At 34.6% G+C, this 19943-nt stretch overlaps 1 protein-coding gene across 2 annotated transcripts in view; it reads right to left on the bottom strand.

Annotated features, from left to right (window-relative positions):
- Positions 1-19943, bottom strand: part of LOC126884305 (zinc finger protein 664-like) — a 109462-nt gene that overhangs the window by 53286 nt on the left and 36233 nt on the right. The window contains exon 3 of one of the 2 annotated variants that reach the window (XM_050650242.1): positions 5989-9959. The exons of the other annotated variant lie outside the window; for it this stretch is intronic. Coding sequence (XP_050506199.1) covers positions 9049-9959 — 911 coding nt within the window. The 3' untranslated portion in view covers positions 5989-9048. Of the gene's footprint in view, positions 1-5988; positions 9960-19943 lie in introns of those variants that run through there. 2 annotated transcript variants of the gene reach the window in all.

Genomic DNA, 19943 nt, shown 5'->3' with positions numbered 1-19943 from the left:
GATACATTAGCAGAACCTTAAAGTGGCTTTAGAAAAGGAAGAACTGTGCAAGATCGCATATTCACTATTAAACAGATCATTGAGAAAACGAAACTCAGAAGAGGAAAAGCATATTTTGCGTTTATAGACTTACAAAGTTTGATCTTGTTCCTTGACAAAAAGTATGGTGGCTCCTGGAACAAAGAAGAATAACAACCAAACTAAGGAAGAATATCGAATGTCTATATAAAAATACGACGAATTGTGTTATAACTAGAAATCCCAAGTCAGAAAATTTTATAACCAAAGATGGTCTAAGACAGAGAGAAGGACTAAGTCCAACATTGTTTACGTTGTTTATGGACGAAATAATTAAAAAATGTAGTCAGAGAACAAAACACCTATTTGTAGGATACAAAAATTTGCAACCGATTGAAATATCAGAATGTGCTTTTGCAGATGACATCGTTATAATGGCATCAAAAGAAAAGGACCTACAAGAAAACTTACAACGTGGAATGAAATATTAGAAGAAAATGGCATGAAACTAAATCTAACAAAAACAAAAGTAATGGTAGTAGGTGAAACTCAAGAAAACGTGATTATACACATCAACGGTATACATATACAACAAGTTGAATGCTTCGGATACCTGGGTGTAAAAATTGAAGATTCAGATCAACAAGATTTAAAAATCGATAGACGTATAGAGAAAGCAATAAATACATAGTATGCAATGAAGACAACCTTTATAGGAAAAAGGAAATACCGCAGAGTACAATTTAAGTACATTTAAGGCAATATATAGATCCATACTCACCTTCGGTTACGAATTGTGATCATTAACAGAGAGGCAGAAGAGCAGAATACAAGCAACGGAAATGAAGTACCTAAAAAGAGTAAGAGGAGTCACAAGACTTGACAGGGTAAGAAATGAGCAGATAAGAGTAGATCTGGAGGTGGAATCAATCTTAGAATTCACAGAAAAAAGACAAATCAGCCGGTGGGGGCATTTACAAAGACTAAACGATAGAGCTGATGACAAGCTGATGGAGATATTAACCAATATTGGAATAAACACCTGTGATTTAAGGATTATCAGCAATCTATACTGGAATCAAACATCATCTATCCGGACAGAGGCAGGAGAATCCGACGATATCAAAATCAAACGTGGGGTCCGTCAGGGATGTATACTATCCCCACTGCTGTTTAACATCTACTCTGAGGAAATCTTCCAAGAAGCATTGGATGATGTTGAAGCCGGAATTAGAATTAACGGAGAATGTATCAATAACATAAGATACGCAGACGACACTGTGGTATTCGCTGACAGTTCTGAAGCCCTACAGGAGTTAATGAGCAGAATCGCAGAAGTCAGTCAGAGATACGGACTTTCACTAAACACTAAGAAAACCAAATGTATGATGATTTCTAAGAATGAACAGCAATTTGGACGAATCAGTGTGAATGGTCAACAAATAGAAAGAGTAAAAACATACACCTACCTTGGTACGAACGTCAATGAAAATTGGGACCATTCTATAGAAATCAAATGTAGGATAGAGAAAGCAAGATCTGCATTTCAAAAAATGGCAAAGTTGTTCAAATGTCATGATTTGTCGATACCCATAAAAGTCAGATTACTACGATGTTATATATTTCCTATACTGTTGTACGGAGTTGAGTCGTGGACTCTCACAGACGCCACCTGCAAGAAAATTGAGGCTTTTGAGATGTGGCTTTATCGTCGAATCCTGAAGATATCTTATACCGACCACATTACTAATGAGGGTGTTTTGCTGAGAATGAAAAAAGAAAAAGAGCTGTTAATCAAAATAAAAACAGCCAAAATCGAATACCTCGGTCACATCATGAGGAACAGTGAGAGATATGGACTGCTGCAACTGGTCTTGCAGGGAAAAGTAGAGGGAAAGCGAGGACCAGGAAGGCGAAGGATTTCCTGGCTGAAAAATCTACGAACGTGGTTCAACACAACCACTACAAATCTTTTCAGAGCAGCAGTGTGCAAAGTGCAGATTGCCATGATGGTCGCCAACATCCGAAACGGATAGGCACTACAAGAAGAAGAAACGATAGAAGACCGGTGAAAATGATTTGGGAAACGAGAGTAAATGTTAAGAGGAAGAGAGGAAGACTAAGAGAAACGTGGGACCAAGCTATTGGAAAAGTTCTACAGAAGAGAGGCAAATCCTGGAGAGAAGCAAAAGTTTATAAAACTATTTACTGATCTAGTAGATAAAAGTTGGGTTGTTTTTAAACTTTACGAATAATTTGTTTTTTATTGTTGTGAGGAGAATTCAAAAATATCTTAAAATCTATTTTTTGCTATATTAAAACAGCATGAATGGTATTAAAAGGAGAGAACTCATTTCTTCCCTAATTGATTAAAATTTCCCTGTCCGCGAATATTTTAACTCTGCTAGCTTCTTTCATAAGAATATTTATGAGTTGATGGTTAATTTTGTATTAAAAGCAAAATATGAAATATGATGAAAATTTTTATCATTCTATGGCAAAATGGACTTTCGTCTGATGTCATATACTTTTTGAGCTTTGTAAATAAATGATATTATTAAGCGCATTTTGTCTAAACAACATGCTGAGTATATAGATATGTTAAGATTAATAAAAAAATGTTTTTTATTCGAAAATTTTTTGTCGTTTATTATATTCAGAACAATTTAAAAATAAACGGAAATAATAATTGTGTTTATATACGCACATTTAAAGAGTTAACGACCTCTGTTTTGTAATTTTATTACCCATCTGTATCTGAAGATGTGTGACCTACATATATCACTTACCTATCTTGTTTGTTGCAGATTCTCGACATATTTTTTCCGCAGCTGTTACACTGTAGGAGTTTTTATGTCAGCTTTAATAAAAAACAAAGTAATATTACAGTAGAGCGTCGATTATCCGAACGTCGATCAACCGAACGACCGGTTATCCGAACTCCCGACTCCCGCGCCCCGCACTCGAGTACTGAGCAAGCGTTAGTAATTAACGCTTAAAATATCTTCAATTTTCTTCAATTGTGTATCCAAAAATATGTTGTTGCAAAGACTGCACTTTTTTGTTTAATTGCTATTTGTGATTATCAAGGTATAAACAAATATACAGTTATATAAATATGGTTTTTATTCACTCGTGGATAAATATGTATGACAATCTCAATATAGTTCGATTATCCGAACAAATCGGTTTTCCGAACACCCATGTCCCCCAATTAGGTCGGATAATCGACGCTCTACTGTATTTTAAATTCGCTGATTATATTTTGAAACTAATGAGTATTAACAGTTAAGAAGTTTTACAAAGCACCTTAAGTGAATTTTTTTCTTTTAGTAAATGAAAAGGATTAAGGGTATATGATTAAGGGTATATGATATGATTAAATAATATGAATTAGTTAAAAGAAAATATATTTTGTAAATTATGGAAGCATAAATTTGTTTATAGGTTTAGAAATGTTTATACACTTAAATTACACATTAAAATAAAATAAAAATGTTACCATTAGTTAAACAGTTACAGGCAAAACATTTGTCACAAATACACATTACAACTGTCCTTTTAGTTTTATTATTCTCACACCTAACTGCTTTTTTATTCCCTCCAGCTTTTCAATTTGTTCTTCGACAACCAGGTAGTTTTCATACACTCTTCATTTCTTGTAATATTTGGCTTTGTATCATATTACTTGTCATTTTTTTTATCTAAGAACTCTGGGGTATCTTCAATAACTCTGTCAACACTTTTAAATTTTTTCGATCTTTCAGAATTTTGTTCTAACTCTCCTTCTGTTTCAGTCTCGGATACTTCACTAGCGTTGAAATTTTCCCCGATCTCTGACATTCTAATTGATATTTTATGTTTACCGTGTTATGTCAAATAATAGACTGAAGAAGCTGACTTACAATTGAGGTCTGAACTCATCTTTTCTTTATTTTTTTAAGTCATAACATAAAATGTAGTGACGAATCAACCCACAGGACAATACTTATTACATTTCCCGCCAGTACTTTCGACCAAAAAAACATTTTCCCGCTAAGTCTCTAAGTATATCTCTTCAACCAATCTTGCAGAAGAAAAAGAAAAGAACGCTGCTCGTAGTTTTCGTGAGAAATGCCGCATGTGTGTAGCAAAAACATTAGTATTTTTAAAAATATAATAAAAACATATTGCAGCTGCGAGTTTAAAGTTTCTTGCGAACTATTATGTTGTATACATTCATAATCAATTTTATTAATTTTATGACCGTTTCAAACAGTCTCAAATTCATCGCCTTATAAATGAACCAGTCCGTCCCTGTGGTGACGAATGAATTAGATGCAAGCGTTATAATGCGAAACCTTTTTTTGTATATATCCCACTATCTGTGACGATATGTTTTTCGTTTGCCATTAAAATACCAAGAAGTAGCACCACGTGTTTATTCTTCGGCTAGTTATCAAAATAATTTAATGTGTTTTTGAGACGAAATTCTTTCCACTTGAGCCAGAATGTTGATATAATAAATTCTATAAGTAGAGATAAAGTCTTCAAGTGCCTTTGAGTTTAGAATAGTCGTTAGAGTCGAGCTAGCAATTTTGTGAGAACCGAAAAACTTGTTTATGCAAAAAGAGTATTTTCTGATTGGTTTACAACTCCTAGTGGGATGGTCATAGAAACATAATTTGGCTTTTTATTGGATAAACTATCTGGCGATTGCCAGAATGGGAGGTGAATTCTGTTACTAGAGAGAAGAAATTCTTGTCCGGAATTAGGACAGGTCAATTAAGTTTCAGCGGACATGCAGTGAAAAAGTCCAATTTTTGTTGTCTGTGCCAAAGTTAGACTCAGATGGAATCTTGAGAGATTCTGTAGTGCAAGTCGCAAGTGCGATGTGTTTGTCGTAGATACCATACCGGTATATTTTTTGTGTTGTTGTTCCGTTAAGTATGCCTTTTGCAAGAAGAACTTAATTCAATCTTCGCGGGACGTAGTTTAAACTGTTTAATTCTTTTTTCGAACTTTTGAAAACGCGAAAAAACTTAATATGTTTATTCTCTTTTTACCTGTTCAGTTTTATTTTTCTTAACAATTTTCTATATAAATAAACTATGATTATGTTTCAAACTTATATGTCTTTTTATTCTTTTTGCACTATCTATCTCTGATTCTTATTGTAATAGAACATACAGACTACCTCAGACATCAATGGTAAGTACCGTTTTCTATTCAAAGGAATACCATTTTAAGTATTTTGTTTTGTAATTTTTGTATAGGCATATGGCAATAGATTTTGATTTGTTGATGGCGCCCAATTATTATTAATTTCTTTTCTTTATAACAAATATTCAAAATTATTATTCAAAATTCAAATTATTCAAAAACTCACTCCCTAAATTCTCTGAGACTTTAGCTACCGGGGTATTACAAAAAGTTATGTAGCACGAATTTTGCCAAGCCTATGATCTAACATTAATGTCTAAGTATATTTTTATATTTATTTAATTTGTCGTGCTTCATAAAATAGCGCCTGCACGTAGAGGCTTCCTTTTCTTTTCCATGGCAATTCCTTTTCTTTCTAGTTTTTACACATAAAAGATAATGTCCCCGTACTAATTTAAGGTATGACCTTAAATTAGTCACAATCCAATTCACTGCATGTCCGCTGAAACTTAATTGACCTCTGTCCTAATTCCGGACAAGAATTTCTTCTCTCTAGTAACAGAATTCACCTCCCATTCTGGCAATCGCCAGATAGTTTATCCAATAAAAAGCCAAAGTATGTTTCTATGACCATCCCACTAGGAGTTGTAAACCAGTCAGAAAATACTCTTTTTGCATAAACAAGTTTTTCGGTTCTCACAAAATTGCTAGCTCAACTCTAACGACTATTCTAAACTCAAAGGCACTTGAAGACTTTATCTCTATTTAAAGAATTTATTATATCAACATTCTGGCTCAAGTGGAAACAATTCCGTCTCAAAAACACATTAAATTCTTTTGATAACTAGACGAAGAATAAACACTTGGTGCTACTTCTTGGTATTTTAATGGCAAACGAAAAACATATCGTCACAGATAGTGGGATATATACAAAAAAAGGTTTTGCATTATAACGCTTGCATCTAATTCATTCGTCACCACAGGGACGGACTGGTTCATTTATAAGGCGATGAATTTGAGACTGTTTCAGACATAGAAGAAAGTTGGAGGAAGATCAGAGATAATATCAAAATGGCAGCAAGGGAAGCACTTGGAGAACATAAGATAACACATACACGAAAGATAAGAAACAGATAAGATAAGAAACATACGCGAAAGAAAAGGAGAACACAATGGTTCTGTGAAGTTATAAAAATAAAATGCCAAGAAAAAAAGAAAATCTACCTAGAATATAAGTCCAAAAGAACGAGACAAACATATGAAGAATATAAAGGAGGACGAAATTAATTAAACTCAATAGTAAGAAGGAAGAAAACAAAACATTGGGAAGCATTTTAAAAGAGATGGGGCAATACTTCTAGGGGATGCAAAAGGGAATGTGGAAAATGATAAGAGGTCAAAGAGCAGAAATGAAGGAACTGATAGAAGTAAAACATATTGATACAAATACATGGAAAACTTACCTAAAAAACCTGTATCAAACAGCTAATAACGAAGAACTGGAAACACCAGTGTGTATTAGAATCGGATGAGCAGACCACAGTAACTATAGAGGGATAAATTTACTGAGCACTATACTGAAACTCAAACAAAAATACTGATGGAGAAAATAATGGCGTGCATAAATATATCGCATGAACAACAAGGATTTAGAAGTGGAAGATCAAGTAACGATGCAGTTTTTGTGATAAGGCAAATAGCGGAAAGATCATTAGAATCATTAGAATATAATAAACCAGCCTTTTTCTGTTTTATACACCTAGAGAAAGCGTTTGATTGAATCCAATTAAAAGATGTGATACACCTACTATGACAAAAATTTACCACTGGATATCATAAAACTGATAGAAAACATAATGTAAGAAATAAAATAAAAATGAAAGTCAATGGAATAATAACAGAACCCATAGAAGAAACACAGGAATTAGACAATGAGATTCACTAAACCCTCTACTGTTAAACATAATGTTGGATGGAATAATAAAACAAGTGAAGAAAAAAAGAGGGTACAAAATGGGCGGTAGAGAGATAAAAGTACTCTGTTACGCTGATGACACCGTGTTAGTAGCAGAGTGCGAAGACGACCTACAAAGATTACTGCACGAATTCAACATTAACGCAAAAGAAATGAATATGAAAATAACAGCTCAAAAAACAAAAAGCTTAGTAATAGCCAAAGAACCAATAAGATGCAAATTGGAGTTAGACAATCAAGTTATACAAGTAATGACTTTCAAATACCTGGGAATTAATCTATCAGCCGACAACAATATCGAAGAAGAGGTAAAAGACCAACTAATTAAAGCAGTAAAACGGCCGAACACCTAAACGACACAATTTGGAAAAACAAAAATCTAAGATTCGAAACAAAGGCCCGAATATACAAGTCAGCTATTAGGCCAGTTATGACTTACACGGCCGAAACAAGACCAGATACAAGCAAAACATGAAGACATTTGGAGACCAACGAAATGAAGATCTTAAGAAGGATTGCTGGAAAAGGACTACACGATAGGGTAAGAAGTGAGGAAATCAGACGCATATGTGGGGTAGACAATATACCTAAATACCCGGGTAAAGAAGAGAAGAGTGGAATCAACACATAAGCAGGATGTCTGAATCAAGGATAGTAAGAATAGCCAGGGACAAGTCACCGTTAGGCAGAAGAAGTATAGGACACCCAAGGAAAAGATGGAATGACAACTTAGGGGCAGAATGAAAGGCACCGTTGAAGAAAAAAAAACAGGCAATACTGCCTATATAAAAGAAGAAGAAGAAGGAGAAGGAGAAGAAGAAGAAGAAGAAGAAGAAGAAGAAGAAGAAGAAGAAGAAGAAGAAGAAGAAGACCCAACCAAATAGTAAATTGCATTACGGTGTCACAAGAAAATAACTTCAAAACGATACTTATAATGGTAGGGGAGCCCAAGCGGGGATTTTTGCAGTTACTCGAGCGCGTCAGATTATTACATGGGGAGAAACCTTGTACCCTGAAAATGTACCTCTACCATATATTGGCTCTTAATGCAGGGGAGTTCGTTAAGGGGGGGCCGAAAAAAAAATCTATCCTTAGAAAAACACGAAATCGTCAGATTAAGATAAGGTAAGTGAAGTACATGCAAAATAGTGTATATTTAAAAATGTGACGATTTGAGCGGGGCGTAAGGAAATAGGCGAGTCCCAAAATTTCATAAGAAAAAAGCGAATATTTCGTGAAATGAATGACAGATCGAGAAACTAAAAAATACCTGCTCAATAGTTTTCAAAAATCTATCGAATGATACCAAACACGACTTCCCACGGAGAGGGGAGCGGGATAGATTTAAAATTTTAAATACGAATCCCGCGATATTTCGCGAAATGAACATCAGATCGAAAAACTGAAAAAACACGTATTCAATATTTTTGAAAAATCTATCGAATGGCACCAAACACGACCCCCCACGGAAGTGGGGTGGGGGGTTACTTTAAAATCTTAAATGGAAGCCCCATTTTTTATGGCAGATTTGGATTCCTTACCTAAAAATACGTAACTTTTATTCGAGGCATTTTTCGAATTATGGATAGATGACGCTATAATCTAAAAACACGATTGTTGGAAATGGAAAATTAAATTAAAAATGGAAAGTTCCCACTAAAATGGAAAACTTTACTTTTTTTGGTTTTAGGACCAACTCTTCATAACCCAATAGGTCCCCATAACGCTCGAGTGACTGCACATTTAGCATACTTTGCTCCCCTACCATAAAGCTGTATCTCTAGTGTGTCTTTTCAAATGAATTACTTGCGTAAATTGATTAAAGAAAATGTCACATTTGAAAGACTTTTCTCCAGTGTATTTTCAAATGGGATTTCAAATTACTTGCCTGAGTAACTTACTGAAAACCAATATCACTTGTAAGACTTTTCTCCAGTGTGAATCATCATATGCGATTTCAAATTACCGGCATGAGTAAACTGTTTAAAACAAATTTCGCACTTGTAAGGCTTCTCTATAGTGTGAGTCATCATATGTGATTTCAAATGATTGGATTTAGTAAACTGCTTAAAACAAATTTCGCATTTGTGTGGCATTTCTCCAGTGTGAGTCATCATATGTATTTTCAGATTACTTAGTGCAATAAACTGCCTGCAACAAATTTTACATTTCTGTGGTTTTTCTCCAGTGTGAATCATCATATGTAATTTCAAATTACCGGCATGAGTAAACTGTTTAAAACAAATTTCGCACTGGTAAGGCTTCTCTCCAGTGTGAGTCATCATATGTGGTTTCAAATGACTGGATTTAGTAAAATGCTTAAAACAAATTTCGCACTTGTAAGGCTTTTCGCCAGTGTGAATCATCATATGCGATTTCAGAGTACCTGTTCTATTAAACTGTTTCAAACAGATATCACACTTGTACGGCTTTTCTCCAGTGTGAGTCACCATATGTGATTTCAAATGACCAGCTTGAGTAAAGTGCTTCAAACAAATTTCACATATAAAAGGTTTTTTATGAGGCTTTTCTCCAGTGTGTGTTATCAAATGTCTTTTCAAATTAGATGCTAATGTAAACGGTTTCGAACAAATTTCACATTTATGAGGTTTTTCTCCAGTATGTATTAAAGAATGTAATTTCAGATTAAATCGACGGGAAAATTGTTTTAAACAAATTGCACACGTGTAAAGTCCATTTCCGGTTTTAACTATTATAATTTTACTTAATGTTTTTTCTTCAATGTATCTACCCAAATCTTCTTTATGAGATGAATGTTCAGGTGTTTTCATAATTTTCATTATGTTCTTATTGCGTAAACAACCTAAAATATAAACCAAATGGACACGTTTCAGTATACAGAGAAATTTATGCAGAAACTATAAAACAAGAATAAAAAAGTAACAAAAGAAATAAAAAAATGTAATAAACAAACTAATTCATTAAAAGAGACTTCCAGTTTATGGTTATTTAGATATGACCCTCCGTTTTTTTTAATATTGAATATTGTTTTAATAGCACTATGCTCAACCATCAGATCAGAAACAGAACTATTTGTAAATCATGGTTCTGTTTTATACTAAGCAAAATATAAAAATATATTTTTTCTACAACCGCACAGTGGTCCAAAAACACGAAAAGATGGCCAAAATATGAAAGCGTTTTTTGATTTGCATGAAACTAGGCATTCAAGGGTTTTTGAGGTCGCTAATTACGAATCCGAAGTCTAAATTGCAAAAAACAAAATGGCGGATGTAATTTGGCGGGTTTATATATTTTAAATATATGTAATACCGTCGAAATTTGGTATCCGGGGGTTTTTGAGGTTGCTGGTGACGAATCCGAAATCGAAATTTCAAAAAACAAAATGGCGGATGCAATCCGCCAATTTTTTATTACAACGTTAAATTCGATTATTAATCATATGAAAGTCAAAACTAATTTTTACTTTATTTTCCAACAATACTGTACCTGACCCTTTTATCTACGATTTTACCCTACGATACTGAAATAACTAAAGATCTACAGCCATAACAACTACCTGCATGCTGCGACATGATCTGTTTATTCTGCGTTGATAACGATTCATATTGAAACTCCTAGCACAGAGCGCCCGAACAAAAAATTCTCTCAAAACCAAAGGGGCAGATAGTGGCAGCTAATTTTTTTGAATCTTAAAGAGAGAAATATAAGCTAAAAGATGATTGTAGTAACATCTTGGAATTCGATAAAATATATAACTATTTGGCTATTTGAAAATTTAATTTTTTCAAAATATATACTTTTTTATTAGTTAAATTCAACTTAAAATCTACTAAATGTAACACATATACAAATATTTTTATATTATCGGCTTTTATTAAGGATGGCTTCACGAATATCCTCCATTTTGCAGAATTGAGTTTGAGCACTTCGTTTTCGAGATACACGCACAAGACTGTGCGTATAAAATATTCATTATTCTTAACTGCGCTTCTGTTCCGTACGAAGGTCAACTTTGAACTGAACTGGAAATTCAGATATATGAGATATAGCTCTAGGGTTGCCAACACTGAATAGGGAATTTAATTCTCTTTTAGAAAATGTAATAATATTCTCGAAACGTTGAATGTTTTTTTACTTTTGGCCAGCTTTTCAGGATTTTGGACCACTGTGAACCGTGTTAAAAATGCAATTTTTAGCACTCCCTACGAGCGTTAAAAATGCTACTTTAAGGCACTAGTGCTTTAAAATTTTATGGCACTGCAGTTCTTATTGACCGTATAGGCAATTTTGATGTAATGTCAAAAAAATATAAAAATGGAATGTCAGTCAAGTTCAAGTAAAAGTTTTTGTAGATATTGTCCTGTAATTACGTTTGTAGAAAAAATATTGTATGGTATGCGTGTTAAAAAATACATTTTTAAGGCACTCATGTGAATTTCAGAACTCGCTACGCTCATTCTTTTAACTCATACTTTTAACAATTATATCATAAATAATTATTTTCTACAACCGTGTTAAAATGCAATTTTTAGCACTCCATACGAGCGTTAAAAATGCTACTTTAAGGCACTAGTGCTTTAAAAATTTTATGGCACTGCAGTTCGTATTGACCGTATAGGCAATTTTGATGTAATGTCAAAAAAATATAAAAATGGAATGTCAGTCAAGTTCAAGTAAAAGTTTTTGTAGATATTGTCCTGTAATTACGTTTGTAGAAAAAATATTGTATGATATGCGTGTTAAAAAAATACATTTTTAAGGCACTCATGTGAATTGCAGAACTCGCTTCGCTCATTCTTTTAACTCACACTTTTAACACTTATATCATAAATAACTATTTTCTACAACCGTGTTAAAAATGCAATTTTTAGCACTCCATACGAGCGTTAAAAATGCTACTTTAAGGCACTAGTGCTTTAAAATTTTTATGGCACTGCAGTTCGTATTGACCGCATAGGCAATTTTGATGTAATGTCAAAAAAAATATAAAAATGGAATGTCAGTCAAGTTCAAGTAAAAGTTTTTGTAGATATTTTCCTGTAATTACATTTGTAGAAAAATATTGTATGATATGCGTGTTAAAAAGTACATTTTTAAGGAACTCATGTGAATTGCAGAACTAGCTTCGCTCATTCTGCAAACTTTCACATGCGTGCCTTAAACGTGTACTTTTAACACTTATATCATAAATAACTATTAATTAAATGTTTTACATTTGATGGACATTATAAAACATTTTTTAATTATAATAATAATAATAAAAACTTTTTTCTACAACCGTGTTAAAAATGCAATTTTTAGTACTCCATACGAGCGTTAAAAATGCTACTTTAAGGCACTAGTGCTTTAAAATTTTTATGGCAGTCCAATTCGTATTGACTGTATAGGCAATTTTGATGTAATGTCAAAAAATATAAAAATGGAATGTCAGTCAAGTTCAAGTAAACGTTTTTGTAGATATTGTCCTGTAATTACGTTTGTAGAAAAAATATTGTATGATATGCGTGTTAAAAAGTACATTTTTAAGGCACTCATGTGAATTGCAGAACTCGCTATCGCTCATTCTGCAAACTTTCACATGCGTGCCTTAACGTGTACTTTTAACACTTATATCATAAATAACTATTTATTAATTCGATATATCAAATAAACAAGCATTATAGTTACAGCATATTGAGGAACATAAAACGAAAAAAAATGTAATTATGTCAACTTTGAAAATGCCTTTAATTTAAATTAGACTTGAAGTATGTATTTTTAATCACATTTTTAAAGTAGGAAAGCTGTCCACGGAAAAATCTCGGACTTGTTCAAAAGATGCTTCTTCTTTTTGTATAGACATGACTCTGTCGGTTTTTTCAATGTGCCTCCATTAAGTTCGTGGTCTTTTCACTGATCGTCTTCCTATTGGGGAACCGTCTCTCGCCGTCCTTACTACCCTATTTGTTGTCATTGGGCTTACGTGGTCATTCTATTCTACTCTTCCGTTTCGTACCCAGTTATTAATGTTCTCCACGTTGCAACTCCATCGTACTATATATGTACTTCTCCCATATTGTCTTACCATCGATTTTTCGAAGGGTTTTCATCTCCACTGTTTCGAGTAATGTTTTTGTCCTCTCTGTGTCAGGTCGTGTTTAGGCCGCGTAGGTCATTATTGGTCTGATGACTGTTTTACAAATTCTGCTTTTCATCTATTTTCCGATATTTTTATTTTCCATATTTATTAACTCCGCCTGCAGTTTTGTTTGGTGTGATCGAGTAGCTCACAGAACTGTTGCCGGTCCCAAGCCCGGATAAAGGAGGAGGGGGTCTACAACCAGGTTAGCACCCTAGTGATAGACGTTAAAACCATAGCTCATAGAAACAGGATTATGCTTCCGAACAGGAATGATTTCATTACGACGACCAACGCGAGAAAAATGACAACGAATTTATGGAAAAAGAAAAATATACTTCGCATCGGTACTTGGAATGTAAAGTCTCTAAACACAAGAGAGCAGGAAATCACAAAAGAGCTTGTAGAAAAAAATATACACATATGTGCACTACAAGAGACAAAGAAAAAAGGAAAGGGTCAAATTATGCTGGATGACTATCTGATGATTTACAGTGGTGTTGCAAAGGATACAAGAGCCAAGGAAGGAGTCGCACTGCTAGTTCACAGAAAATTTGTATACCAAGTACAAGAGTGCCGATATATCTCCGAAAGAATAGTTCGTGTAAAAGTCAAACTGGATGACAAACCTCTGAAAGTGATAGCGATCTATGCACCTGAGAATAACAGGGATGCCACCATAAGAGAAAACTTCTATGAACACCTTCAGACTGTAATAAACGAGATCCCAAATGATGAATATATAATCATTATGGGTGACTTTAATGCCCGTGTTGGCAATGACACAGTTCCGGGAATAAAACAACGATATAATGAAAATATCAGAAATGAAAACGGAGACCTTCTGACGGACCTCTGCAGCATAAATGAAATAGGAATTAACAATACATTTTTCTCTCACAAAGAACAATACAAATACACTTTTGAAAACACTAGAGGACAAAGATCTATGATAGAATATATTCTGTCGAATAGAGAGTTACACCCGTCTCTAATCTTGGATGTAAGAGCACTAACATCAGCCGAAATAGGAAGCGATCATAAATTGGTATTGTGCAAAATCAGAATGAAAACACATATATGTGATAACAAAACAGCAGAATACACCACCAAGATTAAAGTCGAAAGCTTACAGGACGACTCCACCAGATACCTATTCCAAAAAAGACTAACGGAAAAAAGCAGCAACATGTATATCACAGAAAGTGACGGAGTCGAAGAAAGCTGGGCAAAAATTAAGTCTAATATCTTAGCCTCAGCCAAGGAAGTTCTTGGTGAAAGAAACATTAATAAAAATAAATCGCTTCCAAGACGAAGAACTCCACGGTTTTGTACAGAAGTGAAGGAAAAATGTAAAGAGAAGAAAAAAGCTTACCTAAAATACATGTAAGCTAAAACACAAGAGGCATACGATAATTATACGACTATAAGAAAAGAAACACATTAAGTAGTAAGAAGAATAAAAAACGATCACTGGGAACGTTTTTCGAAAGAAATGGAACATGATTTTTATGGTCTCCAAAAGGAAATATGGCGCTTTATAAGAGGTCAAAGAATGGAGGTAAAGGAACTAATAGAACCAAAACACATAGAAAAGGATACATGGATTGACTATCTAAAAAAGCTCTATACAGAGGAAGAACAAATGATGCTAGAACCGGAAACACCAGAAATTACCACAGATGAAGATGTTAATATAAGTGCACAGGAAGTACGAAAAACACTCGAAAAGCTGAAGAACAGAAAAGCTGCAGGTAAGGATGGAATACCAAACGAATTACTGAAATATTATGGAGCAGCAATGACAGAACAATTAACAACATTAATTAACAAAATCATAAAACACAATAAAATACCGGAAGAATGGAGAACGAGCGAACTAATTCAACTATTCAAAAAAGGAGATAAAAAGTAGCCAGAGAACTACAGAGGTATCAACTTGTTAAATGCTACCCTAAAACTTACAACTAAAATCTTACAAGACGTAATGAATCAGAGGGTAAGTTTAGCAGATGAACAACAGGGTTTTCGTAATGGAAGGTCGTGTGTACAGATGCAATATTCGTCATACAGCAAATTACTGAGAAATCACTAGAGTATAATAGACCAGCATTTCTATGTCTGATTGACTTAAAGAAAACATTTGACAGAGTAAGACTCAAAGATGTAATCCATCTTCTGTATAATAGAGAAATCCCTCTAGATATAAAAACTATTGAGAACATCTACCAAAATAACAAAATGGAAGTCAGAATAGATGGACAACTTACAGAACCTATAGATATAGGCAGCGGAATAAGACAGGGAGACTCATTGAGTCCTATGCTTTTCAATTTAATCATGGATGAAATCATCAAAAACGTCAACAAAGGAAGAGGATATAGAATGGGAAACAAAGAAGTAAAAATACTCTGCTACACAGACGACGCAATATTGATAGCCCAAGATGAAGATAGTCTGCAAAGATTAGTCCACAGATTTAACATAAGAGCAAAATAATTCAATATGACAATTTCATCTCAGAAAACCAAAACAATAGTAATCAGTAAAGAACCAATCAGATGCAAAATAGAAATTGATGGTATCAGTATTGAACAAGTAATGGTAGTAAAATACCTTGGAATTACATTGTCAAGTTACGGAGACCTAGACAAAGAAGTGAGAAATCAAGTACAAAAAGCAAATAGATTGGCAGGATGCCCTAATAACACTATATGGCGAAACCGACATATTAACACTGAGATGAAGTCAAGAATTTATAAAGCCAGTGTAAGACCAATAATGACATATGCATCAGAAACAAGACCCGATACAGCCACAACACAAAGACTACTGGAAACGGCAGAGATGAGAGTACTGAGAAGAATTACAGGAAATACACTAAGAGATCGAAAGAGGAACGAAGATATTAGAAGACAATGTAACGTACAGTGTATAAACGAATGGACACTAAATAGAAAAAAAGAATGGAACAACCACATAACCAGAATGGGGGAGACACGTGTGGTCAAAATAGCACGAGATAAATCACCAATCGGCAGAAGAAGTATCGGCCGACCGCGCAAAAGATGGAGTGACAACCTTCCATAGAGGTATCAATCCGCCAATGAACAAGCAGAATTGCTTATAAAGAGGAAGAAGAAGAAGAAGATATTCTATCATTCAGGCTCTGTTTGCTCTATTCACTTCATCTTCCACTTCTGTTTCGAGTTTCCGTAGCTAGATAGTGTGATAAATATTTAAACTCCATCACTGGTTATATTATCTGACCCTGCAACTCCAATTTACGTCTTATTGGATTTGCTGTTATAACCATTCATTTTGTCTTTTTCGGGGAAATTAGGTAACATGTTAAATATTCTGGCGGTTATATTAAATTGGTGCAGCATACGTTGTAAATCATCTTCACTTTGAGAGATTAGTATTGCATCGTCTGCATAGCAGATTATTTTAACCCGGGAGCAGTCGCGCCATTAGAATAAATCTAAAATGTTATCCTTTTTCGTAATAACTTAATGAAAAATTTTGCAACATAACTTTTCACTCGTAAGTGCCTCGAGGAAGATTATAGTAATGCGTGGGAATTTTTTTTTATTTTTTATTTTTTTTTTGTGGAATTTATGGCTATGGCGAGAACCAATTAGCTTTAAAATTGTTAGAAATAGATATTTTTAATATAATAAGTAAATAAAAACATTATAAAATATAAATTTGTTTTAAATTCGTATTAGATTTTTTCTCATCGCGCGACTGCTTACGTGACAGAAGTGAGAGCGACTCCTCCCGGGTTAAGTTGTTTTTCTCTCATTTGTTATCCTTTTTCAAAAGACACAGGTAATAAAAATCGTCACGAACAACAAGTATGTATTTAAAAAATCTTCTCTTCTTTTTTGTTCACAATGGTCCGCAAATTTTTCATTTCTACGCCTCAATGTGGCCAAACCTTTGCAGTCTTTGTTCTTGAATATTTTTTGAGACTGTAAGTCACCCCGGCTTTTTCCCTAATCAAGTCATTCCCGATCCTGGCCCTTCTAGTCTTACCCAGCATCCACCGTAACATTTTAATTTGAGCTACCTCTACTACAGAGTACCCCGCTCATTCGCTTACAGTTAAACCAGTGAGCCCATATCCTGTGGGCAATTTCTCGATCCATTGTCCGATTTTGCGTAATGTAGTTATCCCAGTTTCTCTCCATGCAATTATATGTCCGCAACCATTCCTGTTCTTCCCAATCACATATACTCCATTTTCTTATTACTAACCTAAGTCCTCCCTCTTCAATAGTCCTTCTTCCACCCTCCAACTTCTCCACCAATATTTCTTTACTCTTCACTACTAACAAGGTATCATCAGCAAAGAGCATTGATCAAGGAGCCCCCTCCTTTACATTCTGTCAGTATATCCATAAGAATATTAAACAGGTAGGAAAGTGAAGAGCCTTGATGCAAACGAACTGTCACTGGAAAACTTTTGGCCAATCCCACACAAGTTCTTACTTTGGTGTAGGCTCCCTCGTACATATACTGCACAAGCCTTACATACTTCTCAGTAACACATTTCTCTCTTCTCATACTTCTGCATAGTTCATTCCCTGCTGTGTCGTATGCCTTCTCAAGATCCATAAATACCAAATGTAGCTCTGTTTTCTCCTCGCTGTATTTTTCTGTCAACTGTCTTAAAGCAAACAAGGAATCTGTTGTCCTCCTTCCTAGCATAAACGCTAACTGCTCTTCTCCTATCGATGTCTCATTAACCTTCGCTCTACAGTTCCCTTCCAAATTTTTATTGTGTGCAACGTCTACTGTATCCTTCTTATAATCCTAAATGTCTCCTTTATATATATCCTTTATGCAATAAATGATACATCTCTCTCTCTCTCTTTCTCTCTCTCTCCTTCTCTCTCTTTCTCTCTCTCTCCTTCTCTCTCTCTCTTTCTCTCGCTCTCTCTCTCTCTCTTTCTCTCTCTCTCTCTCTCTCTCTCTCTCTCTCTCTCTCGCTCTCGCTCTCTCTCTCGCTCTCGCTCTCTCTCTCGCTCTCTCTCTCTCTCTCTCTCTCTCTCTCTCTCTCTCTCTCTCTCTCTCTCTCTCTCTCTCTCTATGCATTGGACATTCTTTCTTCTTTGCATATCCTACTTACTCATCAATGACCACAAAATATCAACCCCTTCCTCTCCTACAGCCTTCCAAACCTTCACAGGTATTCCATCAGGTCCTACGGCCTTACCATTTTTGTTCCTATTTAACGCCTTGACAACCTCGTCTCTCGTTATCCCCGTATTACATTCTCATTTGGAGTCCAGCATCTTCTGTCTCTCCTCTGGTGTTCTTTGTTTAGCAACTCTCTAAAGTACCATCTTTGTTTTATTTGAACATCGGTTCTTAACACTCTTCCATTCGCACACTCTTAATCTGCAAATCATCAAATCCTTTGATGACTTGTCTCTTGCTTTAGCAATGCACCTTGTCATTGCCTCGGGTGTTTCCAATTCTTCATACAGCTGTGCAGATGATCTTTCCTTAGCAGTAGCTACAGCATGATTTGCTTCCTTCTTTGCTATTTTGTATCTTATCTATCTCCTTATCTTCCTCTGTTTTAGACCTGCCATACTTATTTCTAACCGAGTTCTTCTCTCTAACCTTCTGCTGCACTTCATCGTTCTACCACCAAGTTTCTTTATCCCTACGAAGCCCTTTACATGATGTTTTTCCTCTCTCACTCATACCACAACTTTGCTGTTAGTTTCCCATCAGTCATTGACCGTATCTTTTTCCTCAATTTCCTCAACAATTTTATTGTTTAAATGATTATAATTCGTAAACTAACAAATATTCAGGTCCAAAATTACAGCACTGAAATGGAGTTCATGAGAAGCTGTACAGTGATAAGAATAGATTAGAAATGATGAGATAAAACGAAGAATGGCAGTAGAACAAGACATCGAACAAAAACGTTTAATTTGGTATGGACATGAGAGAAGAGCAGATCGGACAAGGTGGATGTCAAAGATTACGGATTGGAGCCCAATAGGAAAGAGAAGAAGAGGTAGACCCCGAAGATCATGGAGGGATAAAGTGGACGAGTCCATGGAAAGACGAGACCTTAGAGATGTTGGCTAAAAGAAGGAAGGTGGCGACAGCTGTAAAATCCTTACATAGATAACAAATATATAAATCATGTATACAAGATGAAATTTGTGCCTTAAAAAAGTACAAAGTGACGTTTGGTAAACTTTGACCCAATTAGAAACAGAGATATTGCAAACTTAGTGCAAAACATTGCAAAATTACGGGATTTCGAGATATTTTTAATTCGTATTTCGGCTGCATTTTGAGTAAAATAACTTCATAATAGCTAAAATTAAAGGAAAAACTACCAATTTTAAAACTAAAAATTAATTATAATCGAAATATTATTTATAACAATGTTATACAGGGTGTTTCATTGGGAAAGTAACATACGTTAACTGTAGGAAGAGGACACTTAGGTGGTCTCAAAAATACCATACTTAATGGGTCTTACTCCATTAATAACAAAGATCCTGGGTGTTTTATCTATTTTGCCATTTTCTTAATTGGTTCATAACTTTTTAACCACACCGTATATTTATTTTATATTTGGCACGCAAATATCATTTAAGGTGTACAATAAATTAATTTATTACAATTGTAGAAAATCCAGGTCCGGATTAAAAAATATTTGAAAAA

The sequence above is a fragment of the Diabrotica virgifera genome, chromosome 5 (genome assembly GCF_917563875.1).
Source record: "Diabrotica virgifera virgifera chromosome 5, PGI_DIABVI_V3a".
In the NCBI taxonomy this organism is placed as follows: Eukaryota; Metazoa; Arthropoda; class Insecta; order Coleoptera; family Chrysomelidae; genus Diabrotica; species Diabrotica virgifera.
Note: the sequence above shows the minus strand (reverse complement) of the source record. Positions and strands in the feature narration are given on the sequence as shown.